Here is a 23,093-nt window from a genome sequence, read left to right on the forward strand (position 1 = left end):
CTTTATATTAAATGAAAAGACATCAAAATTTTCACTAGATGTTAGAGTTCACAGAGGATATGAAATAAGCAGTGACCACTTCCTTGTTAAAATAAAATTAAGATTACCACCTAAATGGATACAAGTAACAAGAACAGATAGAAAATTTGAAACATTTGTTTATAAAATTAGACTATTGAATGACACAAATGTATAATGGCTATATTAACAAAGAAATAAAGAATATCTAGATAAAATAAAACAAAATGAAGAAATAGAAATAGAATGGCTTGATATAAAAACTACTAAATGCAGCAGCAAATGAAAGCTTAGGAAAGACCAAAAAATTCGATAAAAGAAAAAACTGAAGATCTGGGATGATACAATAAAAGAAATAATCAAAAAGAAGCCTATCATAAATGGTTAAGCAGTAAAAGATTAGAAGATGAAATAGAATATAAAAGAATAAGAGCCATAGCTAAAAGAGAAGTCAGAAAAAGACATAGAGAATCATGTAACAAATTTGTTTCTAATTTAGAACATGATTTATATAAAATATGACCCAATGTATATAAGATTTTGAAACACTTAAATGCAGATACCAAAGAAAACATAAAATTAAACACCGAATTGAAATTAGAAGAATTTCTAAATTACTACACAGAACTGTGGACAGACAAATATTTTAAAAAAGACAACTGGCAAACAATTAATGAAAATGAAAAGGAAATGACTAAAGAAGAATTAGAAATCAGCCTGAAAGAAACAAGAAATGGAAAATCACCTGGAGAAGATAAGCTAGGTTCAGAACTATATAAATACGGAGGAACAAGATTCAAATCAAGACTCTTATTATTTTTGAATAAAATTTATTCATCTGGTATCCCCCCAATAGAATGGAAAAAAGCAATTGTGATTCCTATCTTTAAAAAAGGTAATAGAGATGACACTAAAAACTATAGAGGTATCAGTATACTAAATTCCTGTTACAAAATATATAGCAGAATTTTAAATAGCAAACTAATGAAATATTCCGAAAACTTTATTTTAGAAGTACAGAATGGATTTAGAAAAGGACGATCATGTATAGACCTGGCCTTTTACCTAAAATTAATAATAGAGAAAAGAAGAGAATACAATTTAGAAACACATATTGCATTTATTGACTTTGAAAAAGCATTTGACAAAGTTTAAAGAAACATATTATTTAACAGGGGTGCTTAAGGGTCAAAGCTGTATAACTGAGAGGAGACCTCCACATAGCCTTTAAAGGAATGCGGAGAACCGACCAGGGCTTCAGACCTAATGTCCAATCCTCACCTTCTCGTGGTGCACCCTGTTGGGTATCTACTTTGATACTGAACGAACGAGGATGGGCTGGCAATTTGGGATTTAGCCGACCAAATTGTATTCTTATTGGTTAAACCAAAATAAAAAATGATGGTACAACATGACAAAATTTCATGCCAGCTGGGGCGTCGCCCGGTTAAACAAGGCCCACGTTGTTTTCGCCAGGGAACCAGGGCGAACAGCGAAAAGTCAGCTACTGGAACAAATCTGAAAACAAACCCCAACTCAACATCACCAGAGTTAAAGATCGGTACTATCAACGTAAGAAGCCTAAATGGCAAAGAAATGGAGCTAGCTGAGGAATGAGATAAGTACCAGATCAACAGAATAGGGGTGACAAACAAAAAAGACCAAAACTGGTGAGATCTTTCTGAGCAATAAATACAAAATGTTATATTCAGGCAATAACAATCAAGGAAAAGAAGGAGTAGCCATAGTATTCAACACAAAATATGAGGCTAATCTTCTTGAATGGCAGTCAGTCTCAAGTAGAGTAATGTGGGCAAATATGAGAATGGGGAACTGGACAATGAGACTTATTTGTGCCTATGGTCCCACAGAAGGTTCTACTAAGGTAGAAGTGGAGGAATTTTTTGAGGCTTTAGAAAAAGCAACTGACACAATGAAAAAGGAAAAGTTGGTCCTTGTTGGGGATCTAAATAGAGTAGGAAATGATTGTGAGACATTCAAAAATATTTTGGGAAAATTTGGAGAAAAGAGCAAAGCTAATAATAATGGCAAATATCTGTTGGATTTCTGCTCAGGACATGGACTGGTTATTACTAACACCATGTTCCAACATAAAAATGTGCACAAATTCACATGGAGAGAAGAGGCTAGGAATAAGAAAAGTCTCATTGACTATGTTATTGTTGATAGTGATGTTTTCTCCCTGGTGCAGGACACCAGAGTATACAGAGGATTTGAAATTGGAAGTGATCACTATTTAGTCTTGAGCAGGATAAAATTGAATTTCATATTGAAAAGAATAACATGTAAGAAAGTTTTAAAGCGAATAAAAGTTGAGCAGCTCTCAGATGTAAACTGTAGACTAAAATACAGAAATATTATTGAAAAGAAAATGAAAGAGTTTGAGAACAGGAATCAAACCTTGGAGATTCAGTGGCAAACTCTGAAGGAAACATTGATTGATTCTGCCAGAGAGGCATGTGGTGAGGTTGTGTGCAAAGATAAAAAAATCAGAACTCCCTTGTGGACACAGGAAGTTAAAGAGGCAGTGAAGGAAAAGAAGAAAGCATATCAAAAGTTCCTTGCAAATAAGTCAGCTTTTACTCTTACAGAATACAGAGACAAATGTAAGGAAGCTAAACAGTGTGTAAAACTAGCTAAACAAAAGTCATGGGAGGACTTTGGCAAGAATATAGAAAATAAATATCAAGAAGGTGGCAAAATATTCTGGAGGTTGTTGAAAAAGCTTAGGAATGGAGGAAAGAGTGCTGTAAAAGGAATTAGAGATGATAAAGGTGAAATGAAAACAGGAGAAAAAGATATCCTTGAAGTATGGAGTAATTACTTTGAAAAACTGCTAAATGAAACAAGCAGTGATGACAGCACAGTGATAAAAAACACTGACCAGGCATGCAGTCAGGAATACATATCCATACTTGAAGTAGAAAAAGCTATCAAAGGCTTGAAATGTGGAAAGGCAGCAGGAGTAGATGATATTCGACCAGAAATGCTGAAGTATGGTGGTATAAGATTCTTACAGTGGCTGCACTGCATAGTTCAGAAAGCCTGGACAGAGGGACGAATTCCCGATGATTGGAGTAGAGCTCTCATAGTACCCATATATAAAAAGGGAAATAAAACTGAATGTGAGAATTACAGAGGTATTTCCCTACTGAGTGTTCCTGGCAAGATCTATGCAAGTATACTTGAGAAACAGTTGAGAAGAATTGTGGAAGAAAAGCTTGGTGAAGAACAAGCTGGATTCAGGCCAAATAGAGGCTGTCAGGATCAGATCTTCACTTTACGACAAATAGTCGAGAAAGCATGGGAATATAACAAAGATCTGTATTTAAGTTTTGTCGATTTGGAAAAGGCATATGACAAGGTGCCAAGAGAGAAGCTATTCAATACGCTGCAGTTATATGGTGTCAATGGGGCATTATATCAAGCAATACTTAGTCTTTATTTGAGTTGTGAGTCAGCAGTTAGAATTGAAGGAAGTACAGGAAGATGGTTTAATGTTAAATCTGGTGTGAGACAAGGATGTACATTATCCCCTCTGTTATTCATTATCTATATGGATCACATTATGAAGGAATGTGGTATTAAACCTGATATCAAAATTGGAGATGTTAATGTCAGCTCTTTGCTTTATGCGGATGATGTTATACTTCTAAATAAATCTGCTACAAGTCTGCAAGATTCTCTGACTAAATTGAATAGCTGTTGTAATAGATATGGTATGAAGGTCAGCAATAAAAAGACAAAGACAATGAAAATAGGCAGAATCATTGAAAATGTCAACTGTGTTGTGAATGGAGAACCTGTGGAACAAGTAAAACATTTCAGCTACTTAGGCACAATTTTTACTGAAGATGGTAAACTAAATATAGAAATAGACAACAGAATCAGAAAGCTGGTATCGTGGGAAGTCAGTTGAATAAATTCATATGGAATAAGAAAGAAATTAGTCGGAACACTAAATTAGCTCTATACAAGACTGTGTTCAAACCAATTTTAACTTATGGATCTGAGAGCTGGGTCAGAAGTAAAACACTTGACCAAAGACTAGAGACCGCAGATATGAGAGTCCTGAGAAAGATTAGAGGCGTGAACAGATGGCATCAATGGCAATATCATATTAAAAATGAGGATATTAGGAAAGAACATGACATTGTCAGCATCCAGGAATGCGTTAGCAGAGCTAATCTCAGATGGTATGGTCACTTAAATAGAATGGGAGAGGAAAGATTAGCAAAACAAGTGTTCTCTGCCAGGTTGGCAGGAAAACGACCCAGAGGAAAACCAAGATATAGGTGGATTGATACGGTACAAAGTGCCTTAGACGATAGAAATATAAGATCTGATAATGTTGGAGTCTTGACAAGTAACAGACTGATTTGGAGGAAAATTGTAGATAGGAAGTTAGTAATGATGTAATTTTTTCATGTAGTACTGTCATATCCTGTACACCCCTTGAGGGTACATGGCAGGAATTTGATGGTGATGATGACAAATACTAAATAATATCCTAAAAGCTATCACAAGTATATATGAAAATAATCAAATACAAATAAGATTAAATCACAAGCTCTCATATACAAGAGAGATAAACCAAGGGATTTGACAGGGATGTCCCCTCTCAGCAACTCTTTTTAATATTTACTTAAATGAAATAATAATAAAATGGAATAAAAATTTACATGAAGGAATTAAACTTTCTCCTACAGTGAACTTAAGCACTCTCCTTTTTGCCGACGACTAAATAATAATTACAAATTCTGAAGATAACTTACAGAAAGCCATTTTAGATCTAAATGAGATAGCCAATGATTATGGTATGATAATATCAACAGAAAAATCAAAAACTATGGCCTTTAAAGGACAAGATCCAGCAAGAACTAAAATAGTAACAGATAACACGATCTTAGAACAAGTGAATTCATTAAATACCTAGGATGTATGATCACATATGAAATTGAAAAAGAAATAAATATTGCAAAATGTTTAAAAATAACAGGTGTAATTAACTCTATGTTTAAATCAAACCTAGTTAAAAAACAAACCAGGCTAAAAGTATACAATACATTACCCCTACCACTCTTAATGTATGGAAGCGAAATCTGGACAATAAAACAAAAAGACAAACAAAGATTAATAACAGCAGAAATGAAGTTTATGAGAAAAACTGCAAAGTATACCCTATTTGATCACAAAAGAAACGAAGAAATTATGAAATAATTAAACCAAGAACCAGTAATAGAAAAAATTAAAAAATATAAACATAAATGGATGGAACACGTTCAAAGAATGAAAACAAAAAAATTACCAAAACAAGCCTCAAAGTACAAGCCATTAGGAAAAAAGAAAATCAGGACGTCCTCTTAAACGATTCAATGATCACTTCTGAGCCCAGAACAGGCCATGCTAGGCCTAAATCCTTGATACACAAGAAATATTAAGAAATTGAATAAGAAATATACTTTTCTTTGCTGTTTGTTTTCCATGTTGGTCCCTTGAGTATTGTGCCCAGGCCGAGTGCTCTGCTCTTGTTAGTTAAATTACAAGAGGTACACTGCAGTACCTCTTGTAATTTAAATGTTGAAAGTTGAATAAGAAGAATAACCGTTTTTTTTTTCTTCCCAAAATAAATAATTTCTTTCTATTGGTTCTAGAAATATAAACTGTTTTGTGATTGTTTCTCTTCCTTTTTTTATTGCTCTTGATATTATTTATTAATGATTCGTATAATTGATAATTTCTATTATTTCTTTACATAATTCATGCATACCAAACTCGTAAAATATATTTGAACTATATATGATGAATTTGTAAGCACACAATTGCATATATTGTTTTGCTTTATGAATTGAATGAATCTGTTTATCGCATATTGTTATTATCATTATCATCTGAGACTGGGATACTTAAGAGTCAAAGCTGTATAACTGAGAGGAGACCTCCACTTAGCCTTTAAAGGAATGTGGAGAACCAGCCAGGGCTTCTGACCTAATGTCCAATCCTCACCTTCTCATGGTGCACCCTATAAGGTATCTACCTAGACATTGAATGAATGAGAATGGGCTGGCAATTTGGGAATTAGACCACCAAATTGTATTCTTATTGGCTTAAACTACAATATAAAATGATGGTATAACATGGCAGAATTTCATGCTGGCTGGGGTGTTGCCCGGTTAAACAAGGCCCCCATTGTTTTTGCCATGGAACCAGGATGAACAACAAAAAGTCAGTTACTGGAACAAATCCTGAAACACACTCCAACTCATCATAATCAGAGTTCAAGATTCGTACTATCAACATAAGAAGCCTGAATGGCAAAGAAATGGAGCTAGCTGAGGAATTGGATAAGTACCAGATTGAAATAATAGGGGTAACTGAAACAAAAAAAGACAAAATTTGGTGAGATCTGATCAATAAATACAAAATGTTATATTCAGGAAATAACAGTCAGGGAAAAGGAGTAGCTATAGTATTCAACACTAAATATAATTAGCTGGCCTGGCTGGCTGAGTGGTTAGCGTATCTGTTCTCCAGCCAAAAGGCTGCCGGTTCGAATCCTGCCATGGGCATGGATGTTTGTGATTGTCTGTGAAAATATTAGCGTGGGTTGGTGGTAGATGGCATTGGTGTAGTTGGTGGTGGAGACAGAGTAGCTGTAGAGTAGGAGCCCTCCCTCGATGAGTCCTTGAGCTCCCTGGAGGTGTCGCTTATTAATAATAATAATAAATATGAGGCTAACTTTCTTGAATGGCAAGCAATATCAAGTAGAATGATGTGGGCAAATATTGGAATGGGGAACTGGACAATGAGACTTATTTGTGCCTCAGAAGGGTCTACTACGGTAGAAGTGGAGAAATTTTTTGAGGCTTCAGAGAAAGCAACTGACACAATGAAAAAGGAAAAGTTGGTCCTTGTGGATCTAAATAGCTGAGTAGGAAATGATTGCCAGATATACAAAAATATTTTGGGAAAAATTTGGAGAAAGCTAATCATAAGAGCAAATGCCTGCTGGATTTCTGCTCAGGACATGGACTGGTTATTACTAACACAATGTTTGAACATAAAAATGTGCAGAAATTCACATGGAGAGAATAGGCAAAGAATAAGAAAAATCTCATTGACTATGTTATTGTTGGTAGTGATATTTTCTCACTGGTGGTGCAAGACACAGGACACTAGAGTGTACGGAGGATTTGAAATTAGAATTAATCACCGTTTAGTCTTGAACAGGATAAAATTGAATTTCATATCGAAAAGAAGTATATATAAGAAAGTTTTAAAGCGAATAGAAGTTGAGCAGCTCTCAGATGTGAACTGTAGACTAAAATACACAAAATGAGTGTTTGAGAATAGGGACCAAACCTTTGAGATTCATTGGCAAATCCTGAAGAAAACATTGACTGATTCATCCAGAGAGGCATGTGGTGAGGTTGTCTGCAAGGATAGAAAAATCAGAACTCCGTGGTTGATGGTGGACACAGGAAGTTAAAGAGAATCAGTTTCCTCATTGTATTCCTTTTACAGAATTTGCAATGAGTGCTGTTCAGGAGAGTTGGCATCAATCATGTCTCCATTTCTGCTTAATCAATAACACGAGTAACAGCTGGCCAGCATCCTTTTACCTATAAACTGATGACTCACTGAACCTGCTGCTCTCATTCATCTTCCATTTCATTTCATCAATCTTGGTTCTGTGTAACAGCCTTCCCCATTAAATAATCCTCTCCACCCAGATACTAGTACCACCTCCTCAAAAAAGAATATCAACAGATTACTTTGCTCTTGATCCCAGCCCACACAAAGCATTTATTTGCAATAATCCCTTTGTTCCTCTCTTGTGTGCATGAGTGCACCATTCTTAGTCTTGTTTTGTTTACTGTTGAATGTGGGTCAGTATGTATTTCTGTTCATATATTTTAAGTTTTTAGTGTTTGTGTGAACTGTGGTAGAGTACAATCATGACCAAAAATGGAACAGAAGTGGAAAAAGTGAACCCATGTGTAAACTTGCTAAACTGATCTAGAGATGGAAATTAAAGAAATATGAAGGTGGACAAAGCTTAGTGTCCATAAGACTTGTTCATCTTTCACCATCAGCAGTGAATTCAATTGTGAAGGATGCTGCTAATATAAAAGATATTTGAAAGAAGCTGCCACTTTAAAATCAGCAATAATGGAAAAGCGTTCTGGTGCTATTTATGACATGGAAAATTTAACTATGTGGATTGAAGACCAAAAGCACATTCTTCTAAGCTTAATAATGATTCAGATGATGGTAAGTCTTTTAGAAGGCACAAAATCAAAACATCCAGACTGTTCTCAGTCCTCTATGTCCACTGTTCAGTATTCTCTTAGTAATTTCTTAAGGAAGGTGGCTGAATTAAAATTTTATTTTTCTATTTTCTCATAAATACAATATAAATATATTGTATTTATATTGCTTTGCATTAATAATTACATGTTTAAACCTAATTTGTGTATTCATCCTGTGAATGAAGTTAACAGAAGTAACCTTTAATACATGTACTACTGTATTTCTTCTTCCTCTTTATAGTACTTTTATCCCGCTTGATTCAGGGTCTGCTATGATTATGTGACTGTGGGAAACCTCAACCGGCTTGTTGCAGAATCTGGTGTTGGGGGAGGGGGGGGATAATTTTTAACTATAGATGTGTGTGTTCATTGAGCTGGTTTTTATGTTCTTGGGGATGAAAAATCCCCTATCTCTGTGTAAGACCAGCTAACTCACCTTTAGTCGAAAGAGACCAGATAAAGGTTCCTCACGTCTTAGACGTGAATCTAATCCATACCTTTCTGACCAAAGGACTTCATCTATACTGACTGAGCTACGGAGGCTGTTACACATACTACTACATATACGTAAATGTGTAAGTAGTAGGGTGTGATTAATGATTGGGGCGAGTTAAATCTGACACATAACACATAAAATTTGTGTTATGTAAAGTTTGCAGAAATTAACTCTTATGTAAGAGTTACATTCCACAAAGAGTAGGATTGAATTATATCTGGGATTAAATACCTAACTGTGATATATTAGGCAACTGTGGTACTTTATTTCCAGGCCAACAACTGATTAGTAAGATATAAGCCTGAACCTCACGGTATTACTCTTCTCCAACAGTTGTGTAGATGACCAAGGAAAATCACTTCGACTATACCATGAATAACTCACTACATGTCTCCTGTGATCTTTTGCCAGAAAGGCATCAGAAAAATTCTCACTAATCTAGATATTGGCTTCTGCTCAGATAGCATCCTTTTAGCTATAAAAACTTGTACTCTGTAATTTGCACCATCTTGAATTGCCTATACAAACTGTGATACTCATCTTTCATCCAGCAACATTGAAACATGCGTTTATCCAGCCCATCATTAAAAAGGAGGATAAAAGTCTGCTTTCAAGATATTATTCCATTATGTTCTCTTCAGTACTCTTAACAATAATGGAAGAAGTCCTTAACAGCTTACTTTACTATCTGGAGACTTACCAATTAATTAGTGATCACATTATATATTTAATTTTACATTTCTCACTCTACGTCAGATCTTCTAGCCAATATTGCCCACCTTTGGACACAGGCCATGATAAAGATTGGAGAAATCCACATGGTTGCTCTTAATATATTCAAGGGATTTAGTTGAGAGTTAGTTGAGTACAGAGGCTTTTTTTAGCAAGTTGCAATCTTAGTATCCCTTTCTGTCTCTTGTGATTGGGTCATCAGTTTGCTCTCTAGTTGTTCCCTGAGTGTCATGTTTGATGGTTTCCTGTAATCATATTTCTCTGTCGATGTCAAGATACCCCTGAGCTCTGTATTTTTTCTCCTATATTTTACTCACCTTCTCTCATTAATTAATGATCTTCTTCTTCTTCCTTTCCTGGCTTATAGGCCAAGTGGCCTGTTCCGAACTCAATTCCATCTTCTTAAGGGTCTTCCTCTGCATCGAGTACCTTTTGGGTGATCATTTAGAATTTGTTTAGGTATTCTGCTTCTATTCATTCTCGGTATGCATTCTTTCCATTTTTCTCTATAGCAAATAACTGTTTCATTTAGGGAGGTTGTAATTCCAAGTTTTTTTCTGATTTCACTGCTTTTCATTTTGTTCATTATTGTGACTCCTTCAGTTCTGTGCAGAAATTTCATTTCAGATGATTCAATTCTTCTTTCATCTGCTTTTTTTATTGTCCATATCTTATTAATTAATGATCTTCTCCTCTAAATGTAAGGTTATGCATTACGGATGAAAGACACTGCAGGCAGAGTATCATATTAATAGGAATTTGCTGTGAGTAATGTAAGCAATGAAGCTGCAAACTTTGGGATTTATAGTGAAGTGTGAGTGAAAGTTTATCCTTTAGCAGGGTTTTTTCTCCTGGAAACTCGTTTTTTTTTTTATCCTGCATACAGACAAATCGCCAATTGAGAACACGCAGTTTGCAGACAAAAAATACTAGTCGTGGTGGTGGTGGGCAATAGATGGCGTTGGTATAGATGAGGATGGTAGTGGTGGTTTGCTGTAGTTGGTAGAGATGGATAGTTGTAGGGTGGGTGCCCAGACTCGATGAGTCTGGACTCCTTGGAGGTGTCATGTAATAATAATGATATTGTTAAGGTGGTTAAGTCATTGCATTGGATAATCACACTGGCAAAGACATTACTATCTTTGAGGAATAAGGATGTTATTTTTACACTTTACAAGGCTTTCATATGATGACATCTGGACTGCTGTACACAGAGATGATCATCTGGGTTCCAAAGAGATGGGGAGACAGTTAAATAGATCCAGAGGTAGGTAACCAAGGTGATAATTGGCCTATAGATGGTGCATATAAGGACAGATTGAGAGAATGTGAGGAACCGAAGGATAAGAGTAAGGGTATTATTATTAGCGGTAATGCCCTTAATTTTCATTTTACTCACTTATGACTGAGTAAAATTCTCTCTCTCTCTCTTGACAAATCCTTGGACTTCCTGGAGGAGCATTCATAATAATTAAAATGCTGAAGAGGACGGTATAAATCGTGTATTTATACACATACATATGAATTTGTGTATATGTGCACATACATTGAACACATGCAGTTGTATCACTAAGTAAGCATATTTATCCAATACAGTCATACCCCAATTTATGCGAATCCAGAGTTACGCGGTTTCTTATATGTAATATTCCCATCCCGCTTCACGTCTCACCACTAGTCGTATCTTTCTGTCGTCAGCCGCATTCACCAGTGTCACACATGCTGTGAACAAGCACTGATGTATTTCATGCAGTCTCCATTCATACACGATTTTTATAGTCTACAAACCTTGCGATTGTTTAATGTAATGTTCTTGATAAAAATTTTATCACATAAAAAATAATGATGTCGTCCAAAAGAAGCAAGTCTGATTCTTCTACAGCTAGCAAGAAAAGAAAAATATTGACTTTGGAAACAAAACTCAACATTATTAAGGATTTTGAAGGCGGAATGAAAATTTGTGAGCTAGCAAAGAAGTTTGATCTACAGGAATCCACAGTAAGAACAATCATAAAAGAAAGGTTTACAGATTTTGGAGGACATTGATTCTGACGAGGAACGAATTGTAGCCACAAGGCAAGGAATAAAAAAACCTTGGCTTGCTATGAAGAAATTTTGCGTGACAAGAAAAAGACATTATGCCGTCAGACAAATCTATTAGATTTTATGAAACCATCGACATCGAAATAACTTTCTTTTTTTTTTATGTACGAAAAACTAAAATTATGATTACATTTCTTAAAAAATATAGGTGTTTTTGTAAACCTTTGGTCCCAATTAACTAATATTTTGTATGTTTGTATATATAAATTACATGCAAAATTATATCCTGAGTTACGCAAATTCGACTTACGGGTCTTTTGCTGGGCCCACCTACTGCGTAACTTTGGGGTATGACTGTATTTACTTCAGACATTTCACTTCAGATGTTTGAATAATAGTGGTTTATTCCACATTATACTGTAACTTGGAATAAGAACTTAGGAGTTAGTTTTTACACATAGAAATAGTAACCAAAACAAGAACTGATATTGTACTATAAGTAGATGTCTTAGAACATATACTACTACTATAACATGTATTTATCCTCAAAACTGTGAGCTCGTATAATTATTATAGTTTATTTTCACTCCAGCTGAAGAAAGAATATGGTCCAAACTCTCTCCCTTCCTTCCCTCCAAAAAAACTTTTGCCACTTACGCCTGCCCAAACAGAAGAAAGAAGAGCTCAGCTAGAAAAATATATTCAGCTTGGTATGTAATAAGAACCTTTTCTGCTTCATTTCATGTTAAATTTTAAGAAATTAAAAAAAAAAAAAGTCATTTGGGCAGTAGTTATTCCAATTTGAGTGATCAATCATTTATTGCATAAGCATATCCTGGAGGAGAGGCAGAGGTGAAATCATCTGAAAAATTCTAAACTAATGTTATATAATGTCTGGAAGACTTAGTATTAATTACAAAATGAAATATTCCGTAAACTGGCACTGATAGAATCATAGGGTTTTTTTTTTTTTTTTTTACTCGCAGAAATTTCCGATATTTTAGTAGCTTTCTAAATTTTTTTAATGTTAAACAGTATATGTGTGTCCCTGATAGTTGATTTTCACAGGTATTTGTAGCATGTCCAGTCTGTGACTACATTGTAGTGATTATTTGCTAGTGTATTGCTACCATTTCCTTTAATATGGTTTGATCCACAGGTGAAAGAAGCTATTTTAAATTAAGTGGAAAGACAATGTAAGAGGATTGCTTAAGGGTCAAAGCCAGATAATTAGGAGTTAGACCTCCATATAGCCTTTTAAGGAATGTGGAGAACTGGCCTAATTTCAAATTCTCATCTTCTTATGGTGCACTATGTTAGGTATCTACCTGAGTACTGAAGTAATTCTCATAGAATAAAGGAACAAAAATATGCTGGCAATTTGGGATTTAGCTAAATTGTATTTTTATTTGCTTAAACCATAATTCAAAATGATGGTATAACTTGACAGAATTTCATGCAGTCTGGGGCATTGTCCAGTTAAACAAGACCCTGTTGTTTTCATCAGGGAACCAGGTGAAAAGCAAAAAGTCGGCTACTGGAACAAATTCTGGAACATATCCCAACTCAACATCTCAGAGTTCAACATTGGCAACATAAACATAAGAAGCATCAGTGGAATAGAAATGAAACTAGCAGAAGAATTGGATGAATACCACATCAGCATAATAGATATTACCATAACAAAAACAAAAATAGGTGAGATCTTTCTAAGCAACAAATATAATATGTTATTTTCAGGTAATAACAATCAGGGAAAAAAAAAAGGAAGAAAGAGTAGCTATAGATGAATATCCATGTAGAAGTTTGGTTTTCTTCCAATGCATCCCATGGTTTGGGTTTTCAATAGCTATAGTATTCAACATTAAATATGAGGATAATCTTGAATGGTAGGCAATATCAAGTAGAGTGACGTGGGCAAATATCAGAATGGGAAACTGGACATTGAGAGGTGTGTCTATGGTCCTACAGAAGGTTGTACTAAGGATAAAGTGAAGGAATTTTTTCAGGTATTAAAGAAGGCAGCTGACATAGTAACAAAATGGAAATGTTGGTCCTTGTTGGCGATCTAAAGAGCAGAGTAGGAAATGATTACCTAAAGTGGAAAAAGCCATCAGAAACCTGAAATGTGGAAATACTGCTGGAGTAGATGATATTCGACCAGAAATGCTCAAATATGTAGGTATAAAAGTTTTACATTGGCTACACGGCATAATTCAGATGGCCTAGTCAGAGGATTGAATTCCAGATGATTGAAGAACCTAGAGCTATCAGAGTAGTCCATCTATAAAAAGTAAAGTAAAACTGAATGTGACAGTTACAGAATAATTTTCCTACTCAGTGTTACTTGTAATATTTATGCAATATACTTGAGAAAAGACTAAGAAAAATTGTGGTAAGAGAATCTTGGAGAAGAACAAACTGGTTTCAAGCCAGTAGAGGTTGTCAGGATTAGATTTTCACTTTTAAGACAAATGGTTGAGAATACAGGGGTGCTTAAGGATCAAAGCTGTATAACTGAGAGGAGACCTCCACATAGCCTTTAAAGGAATGCGGAAAACCGACCAGGGCTTCTGCCCTAATGTCCAATCCTCACCTTCTCGTGGTGCACCCTGTTGGGTATCTACCTGGATACTGAATGAACGAGGATGGGCTGGCAATTTGGGATTTAGCCAAACCAAATTGTATTCTTATTGGCTTAAACCAATATAGAAAATTATGATACAACATGACAAAATTTCATGCTGGCTGGGGCGTCACCCGTTTAAACAAGTTCCCCGTTGTTTTCGCCAGGGAACCAGGACGAACAGTGAAAAGTCAGCTACTGGAACAAATCTGAAAGCACACCCCAACTCAACATCACCAGAGTTAAAGATCGGTACTATCAACATAAGCAGCCTGAATGGCAAAGAACTGGAGCTAGCTGAGGAATGAGATAAGTACCAGATCGACATAATAGGGGTGACCGAAACAAAAATGACAAAAACCGGTGAGTTCTTTCTGAACAATAAATACAAAATGTTATATTCAGACAATGACAATCAAGGAAAAGAAGGAGTAGCGATAGTGTTCAACACAAAATACGAGGCTAATCTTCTTGAATGGCAGGTTGTCTCAAGTAGAGTGATGTGGGCAAATATCAGATTGAGGAATTGGACAATGAGAGTTATTTGTGCCTATGGTCCCACAGAAGATTCTACTAAGGTAGAAGTGGAGGAATTTTTTGATGCTTTAGAAAAAGCAACTGACACAATGAAAATGAAAAGTTGATCCTTGTTGGGGATCTAAATAGCAGAGTAGGAAATGATTGTGAGACATTCAAAAATATTTTGGGAAAATTTGGAGAAAAGAGCAAAGCCAATAATAATGGCAAATACATGTTGGATTTCTGCTCAGGACATGGACTGATTATTACTAACACAATGTTCCAACATAAAAATGTGCACAAATTCACATGGAGAGATGAGGCATGGAATAAGAAAAGTCTCATTGACTATGTTATTGTTGATAGTGATATTTTCTCCCTTGTGCAGGACACCAGAGTGTACAGAGGATTTGAAATTGGAAGCGATCACTATTTAGTCTTGAGCAGGATAAAATTGAATTTCATATTGAAAAGAATAACATGTAAGAAAGTTTTAAAGCAAATAAAAGTTGAACAGCTCTCAGATGTGAACTGTAGATAGACTAAAATACACAAAGATTATCGAAGAAGAAATGAAAGAGTTTGAGAACAGGAACCAAACCTTGGAGATTGAGTGGCAAGCCTTTGAAGAAAACCCTGATTGATTCAGCCAGAGAGGCATGTTGACAGTGAGGTTGTCTGCAAGGATAGAAAAAGCAGAACTCCATGGTGGACACAGGATGTTAAAGAAGCAGTGAAGGAAAAGAAGAAAGCATACCAAAAGTTCTTGGAAAATAAGTCAGCTTTTACTCTTAGAGAATACAGAGACAAATGTAAGAAAGCAAAACACTGTGTAATACTAGCTAAACAAAAGTTATGGAAGGACTTTGGCAAGAACATAGAAAATAAATATCAAGAAGGTGGTACGATATTCTGGAGGTTGTTGAAGAAGCTTAGAAATGGAGGAAAAAGTGCTGTAAAAAGAGTTAGAGATGATAAAGGTGACATGAAAACAGGAGAAAAAGATATTCTTGAAGTATGGAGTAATTACTTCAAAAAAATTGCTAAATGAAACAAGCAGTGATAGCACAGTTGTAAAAAAACACTCAACAGGCATGCAGTCAGGAATACATATCCATACTTGAAATAGAAAAAGCCATCAAAGGCTTGAAATGTGAAAAGGCAGCAGGAGTAGATGATATTCGACCAGAAATGCTGAAGTATGGTGGTATAAAAGTCTTACAGTGGCTGCACTGCATAGTTCAGAAAGCCTGAACAGAGGGACGAATTCCCAATGATTGGAGTAGAGCTCTCATAGTACCCATATATAAAAAGGGAAATAAAACAATGTGAGAATTACAGAGGTATTTCCCTACTGAGTGTTCCTGGCAAGATCTATGCAAGTATACTAGAGAAACGGTTGAGAAGAATTGTGGAAGAAAAGCTTGATGAAGAACAAGCTGGATTCAGACCAAACAGAGGCTGTCGGGATCAGATCCTCACTTTATGACAAATAGTTGAGAAAGCATGGGAATATAACAAAGATCTGTATGTAAGTTTTGTAGATCTGGAAAAGGCATATGACAAGGTGCCAAGAGAGAAGCTATTCAATACGCTACAGTAATATGGTTGTCAATGGGGCATTATATCAAGCAATACTTAGTCTTTATTTGAGTTGTAAATCAGCAGTTAGAATTGAAGGAAGTACAGGAAGATGGCTTAACGTTAAATCTGGTGTGAGACAAGGATGTACATTATCCCCTCTGTTATTCATTATCTATATGGATTACATTATGAAGGAAAGCGGTATTAAACATGATATCAGAATTGGAGATGTTAATGTCAGCTCTTAGCATTATGCGGATGATGTTATACTTCTAAATAAATCCGCTACAAGTTTGCAAGATTCTCTGACTAAATTGAATAACTATTTTAATAGATATGGTATGAAGGTGAGCATACAATGAAATAGGTAGAATTGTTGAAAATGTCAACTGTGTTTTGTATGGTGAACCTGTTGAACAGGTAAAACATTTCAGCTACTTAGGCACGATTTCTAGTGAAGATGGTAAATTAAATATGGAAATAGACATCAGAATCAACAAAGCTGGTATTGTAGGAAGTTCAATTGAATAAATTCATATGGAATAAGAGAGAAATTAGTCAGAACACTAAGTTAGCTGTATACAAGATAGTGTTCAAACCAGTTTTAACTTGTGGATCTGAGAGTTGGGTCAGAAGTAAAACACTTGAACAAAGACTAGAGACTGCAGATATGAGTCCTGAGAAAGATTAGAGGCTTGAACAGATGGCATCAATAGCAATATCATATTAAAACGAGGATATTAGGAAAGAACTTGACATTGTCGGCATCCAGCAATGCATTAGCAGAGCTAATCTCTGGTGGTATGGTCACTTAAGCAGAATTGGAGTGGAAAGATTAGCAAAAGAAGTGTTCTCTGCCAGGTTGGCAGGAAAATGACCCAGAGGAAGACCAATATATAGGTGGATTGATACGGTACAATATGCCTTAGACGATAGAAATATAAGATCTGATAATGTTGGAGTCTTGACAAGTAACAGACTGATTTGGAGGAAAATTGTAGATAGGAAGTTAGTAATAATGTAAATTTTCATGTACTATCATATCCTGTACACCCTGTCATATCCTGTACTTGATGGTACATGTCAGTGATGTTGAGAATACATGGGAATATAACAAGGATCTGTATTTAAATTTTGTGTATCTGGAAAAGGCATATGACAAGATATCAGGAGAAAAGCTGTTAAAAGGCTATAGTTATATGGTGTAAATAAGACATCATGTCAAGCAATATATATATATATATATATATATTCTATATTTGAGTTATAAGTCCTTCAGTTGGAACTGAAGGAGATACAGGATGATGGCATAATATAAAAAAATCAGTTCTGAGACAAAGGTGCATATTATCTTCGCTGTGATTCATCATCTATATATATTACATTCAGAAGAAAAGTTGCATTGAATTTGATATGGAAATTGGAGATTCTCAGCTCTTTCCTTTATGCAGATTATGTTATACTCCTAAATAAATCCAGTACAGATCTTTAGGATTTCCCTGACTAAATGGAATAACTGCTGTTATAAATTTAATATGAAAATCAGCAATAAAAATACAATGAAAATAGGCAAGAATTTACTGTATCCTGAATGGAGAACCTGTATCAGAGGTAAAAGATTTCAGCTATTTAGGCACAAATTTTAGTGAAATGGCAAATTAAATGGAGAAATAGATAGCAGAATTATCAAAGCTGGTATGGTAGGAAGTCAACTGAATAAATTTATATGGAATAAGAGAGAAATTAGTCAAAACATTAAAGTAATACATGTAAGACAATGTTCAATTCATTAAGTTATGGATCTGAAAGCTGGGTTAGAAATAAAACACTTGATCAAAGACTGGAGGCCACACACACACACACACACACACATATTAAAAATTGATACGCAGTATCATATTAAAAATTAGGATATTAGGAAGCAGCTTAACATTGTTAGCATTCAGGAATGTGTTAGCATAGCTAACTTAAGTTGTATGGTCCCTTAAACAGCATGGGAGAGGTAAAGTTAGCAAAAGAAAGTCTTTGCTGTAATTGCAGGAAAAGAATCCAGAGAAAGACCAAGTTCTAGGTGGATTGTTACAGTAAGAATTGTCTTAGAAATATAAGATCTAACAATATTCGAATTTTATTGATAGATATTAGATTAATTTTGAGGAAAATTGCAGATGAAAAGTTAGTAATGATGTAACTTTTTCATGTGATATTATCTGTAATCCCCTGAGGATACTTTTCAGCAATTCTTAATCACAGTGTTTTCATTTTTCTTCTACTGTATCTTTTGGATGTTTGGTTTCACGTCATAACATATAAATGAGACTAGCTTTTAACTTCGCAGCACAGACAGAGAAATCCATGGCAGAAATATTTTCCTAGACAGTAGTTAAATGGTGTATCATTGTATTATAATATTCTGGTCTGAGATATAGCATTCAACTACTGTCTGGTTATATTTCTGGTTGTAGTAAGTTTTTTCTCTAGGTCTTGCTTCCATCCTTCATTTAAGTGTGAGCAAACAAAAGTTTTCATGTCAGGAAGTCTTCAAAATCAGCTACTTATTTACACACAGCAGGCTGCATGTCAGCTTGTTCTGGTATCTCATGTGCTACATACATGCTTTTGGAATATGTAAAGTCATCTACCTATGATTTACTTTCTTATCCAGTGGAAAAACTTGCTGCAACTATGTCCCATGTCTCTTTTTAGAAAAAAACTTCAACAGGCATTAATTTGTGTTTTGATTCCATCCATTCTTCAAAAAGCAAGTTTGGATGGACAGTGATAATAAATAATATAAATATCAGATGAGTAATAATAGTAATTAAATGGTGTACTTTTTACATCAATTTCACCATTCTCCTCAAACCTTGTTTTTGAGAAGAATGGTGATGAAATTTTTAGTTAAATTTCAAGACAGTTGTACTAATTAAACTTGAAAAAAGTTAAATTTTTTTTTATTCTTGTTTTATTCCTCTGTAATAAGCTCTCTCCAGCAGTATTTTCAAGCAATTACAGTTTTTTTTTTTTTTTTTTTTTTTTTTAAAGTAACTTATTTATCTACCTACTCACTTCTTGGGTTGTCTAGAGTACTGCTATACTTTAGAGTTTTTGAACCTTTTGTGATATTGCTGTATAACCAAGAATGACTTGTCATTCTTCTCTTGTTTTTTACTCATTTTATAATCTCCTCTACATTTATGCTATATTAATTTGGTAAAATCTTAAGAACACTATCTATCTTAAAAACAGCTTTATCATATTTCTTTCTCCCTGTTGAAAGTTTTTCCACTTGGGGCAAGCGGGTTTTTCCTCCCGGAAACTCAGGTTTTTCATCCCGTAAACTCAAGAAAATCGACCGTAGAACCCACATTATTTCAGACATTAAATATATTGTGTTAGGGACCACGAGATGGCGGCACATTTGAGCCGTCTCTCTTCACCATGTACCACTTAATTAGTGATAGCCTTGGGCCATCTATCTCTGATCGGTACCAGTGGAGATTGAACTGCCCACTCAGTCTCCAAAAGTTAGATAGGGCTAAATGGCCTCGCCTACTCCCCGTATACAGGAATAAAAAGGCGTTAGCTGATTTTTTTTTTTTTTTTTTATATACTTAAATTAAAGATACCTAGAAATTATATTCTTGGTTTAATCCTTTATCCAAGTGTAAGCAAACAAATTTTGCGTGTGAAGTAACTTCACGACTGGGAAACTCATATATATATATATAGAGGCTACTAATGACTCCACATCACTTGCCTTAGTATCCCATAATGCAAATCACATATCCTTACGGACATGTATAATGCTATACATTATGGGAAAGGTCACTACTCAGATCGGTTTTAACTAACTTCTGCATTCAACGTGTAGAAAGTATTTTACCTTGGGTATAATAAATGTTAAAAATACCAAGCAATTTTAAACCTGGTTTTACTCCATTTCCCAAGTAAGCAAACTGACAAACAAGTCGAGTTTGTGCCTAAAAGTGATGCAAGTCTAGCTGATCCTACAGGTAGTGCAAGACCAAGGCAACTCGTGGTAAAGGTGGCATAAGCTCTGATCACTAATCTTAATATTTACCCTTAATGCCAAAACACATCTCCAAGAAGGGGATGTATGATGTTTTGTATTAAAGGCAAGGGGCCACTACCCAGACCGGTTTCGACCTTTATTGAGGTCTCATCAGTGGGAGCTAGGCTAGAAATATCAAGATTTTACCAGAACAAGTTACCATAGGGTGTTTTAACCTTATTAAATAAAAATCTCTGGAGGAGATATAAATGTAGAAAGTATTTTACCTTGGGTATAATAAATGTTAAAAATACCAAGCAATTTTGTAGGATCTGCTAGACTTGCATCACTTGCAGGTGCAAACTTGACTTGTTTGTCTGTTTTGCTTACTTGGGAAATGGAGTAAAACCAGGTTTAAAATTGCTTGGTATTTTTAACATTTATTATACCCAAGGTAAAATACTTTCTACATTTATCTCTTCCAGAGATTTTTATTTAATAAGGTTAAAACACCTTATGGTAACTTGTTCTGGTAAAATACTTATAAGCTCTGTATTACTAAATCTTGATATTTCTAGCCTGGCTCCCACTGATGAGACCTCAATAAAGGTCGAAACCGGTCTGGGTAGTGGCCCCTTGCCTTTAATACAAAACATCATACATCCCCTTCTTGGAGATGTGTTTTGGCATTAAGGGTAAATATTAAGATTAGTGATCAGAGCTTGTGCCACCTTTACCACGAATTACCTTGGTCTTGCACTACCTGTAGGATCAGCTAGACTTGCATCACTTGCAGGAGCAAACTTGACTTGTATGTTTGTTTGCTTACTTGGGAAATGGAGTAAAACCAGGTTTAAAATTGCTTGGTATTTTTAACATTTCTGCATTCAACTTTGATATCACTTCTGGGTCTGGCTCCCACTGATTAGACCTCAATAAAGGTCAAAACTGGTCTGGGTAGTGACCCTTCCCATAATGCATAGCATTATACATGTCTGTAAGGATATACTTTGCGTTATGGGATACTAAGGCAAGTGATGTGGAGTCATTAGTACCCTCTATATATATATATATATATATGAGCTCCCCAGTTGAAGTTACTTCACTTGCAAACTTTGTTTGCTTACACTTGGATAAAATATTAAACCAAGAATATAGTTTCTTGGCATCTTTAATTTATTTCTTTCTCCTTTCCAGACACTTGATGTTGCCTTGGTCACTCATCTCTAGACACTCTCTCTCTCTCTCCAGGATTTGCACATCATGATGAAAACTTGGTGACCAATTTGAGATCAATAGTTCATGTGTTGTCTAACCAATGCTTTATATTACCTCCTTATCCCCTACTGGTAATTGTATTCTTAATCATAGCAGTCATATGATGTGTAGTCTTTGCAACATTGTAGTGTGCACTGTAAACTTCAGTTTACTGTCATGCCAAATCCCGTTCACCAGTAAGTATACTGCCTTAAATCTCTGCACTCCAAAGTGTTCCACCTTGCACTGATTAAAACTACAAGCCTATTCATTTGTCTAAGCTAATAGTCTAATCAAATCTTTAAACTTTTTCGAGATAATCACATCAGAGTAGTCCTTATAATTCTCCCCAACTTACATCCTCAGCTAACAACTGAAGATCATTATCTTATTTGTCAATGATATTTCATTCCACATGAAGTATCATTAACAGATAAATTAAACAACAAGTTACTTTCCTTTTTTCAGATTGCATAACTTGTTGGTATCATTCAGAGCCAACTCAGCTTACTAATCTGTTATTCATTCCCATCTTTTGCAGCATGTGGTAATCTATCAAATGCCTTTGCAAATTTTAAGAATATCACTGAATTGAATCTCCTTTATCCAACACATTTTTTGCTTTATCATAAAATGCAGTAAGTAGATTGCTAAAACAAGACCTGTTCTTCACAAACCCACACTCACCATTACAGAGAATTCTGTGTTCATCAGCCTAATTCTCTATTCTGTTCCTAACCATTATCTCCAGTATTTTGGCTGCAACTGCAGATATATGGATTAATATATAATTTGAAACTTCTCTCTTAGAACCATTCTTGTAAAGTAGCATTATTTTTGCCTTCTTTCCACTTAGGAAACTTTCTCACTGCAAGACTTTCATTAACACACTCAGTGCCACCAACGCTTTAAAGCATCAAGCCGGTATTTGCCTATGTGCCACTGCTGCTTCTATGCATTGTAATAATTGCATGTTTCTATGCTGCATGACTCAGTCTGACCTGATGACATTCTGTCATAAATGAATGGCAGTGAATATGCTAATTAACCAGGTTAAGGCTATAGCTACATTTTTCTCACATTCCTTTAATATGTAGTGATATGTCATCTATTTCCATAGTCTTATTAACATCTAGCCAAATTAACACTTGATGCTTTCACCTTTATCTCTCCTTTAGGTGTTATATGGCATCATTTACACTAGTATGATATAAGTTGATAAAGTGTTTGCTCTTTTAGAGATACTTCTGCCATAGAGCTACTATTAATTATTTACACAAAAACACAACAAATAAGTAATACTATTTATTTAGATAAAGCCAAATATTTCGGTCTGAAAATTACAGGCCATCTTCCAATGACGGTTTATTACAAGGTTGAGCACCAACAATGGATTGATTTGAAGCAGAAAGAGCTCTGTGATGTTATACATACAACAGCATAATGGTGTAACTGGGGAAAGTTAGGTTA

General features: G+C 35.1%; 1 protein-coding gene across 1 annotated transcript in view; it reads left to right on the forward strand.

The window, feature by feature from the left end:
- Positions 1-23,093, forward strand: part of LOC150107023 (sorting nexin-17-like) — a 206,827-nt gene that overhangs the window by 43,144 nt on the left and 140,590 nt on the right. Inside the window, exon 3 of the mRNA XM_090392897.1 lies at positions 12,215-12,332. Coding sequence (XP_090249023.1) covers positions 12,215-12,332 — 118 coding nt within the window. The remainder of the gene's footprint in view (positions 1-12,214; positions 12,333-23,093) is intronic.

Source organism: Typopeltis vanoorti, chromosome 5 (assembly GCF_054136105.1).
Source record: "Typopeltis vanoorti isolate ZY-2024b chromosome 5, IOZ_Tvanoo_1.0, whole genome shotgun sequence".
In the NCBI taxonomy this organism is placed as follows: Eukaryota; Metazoa; Arthropoda; class Arachnida; order Uropygi; family Thelyphonidae; genus Typopeltis; species Typopeltis vanoorti.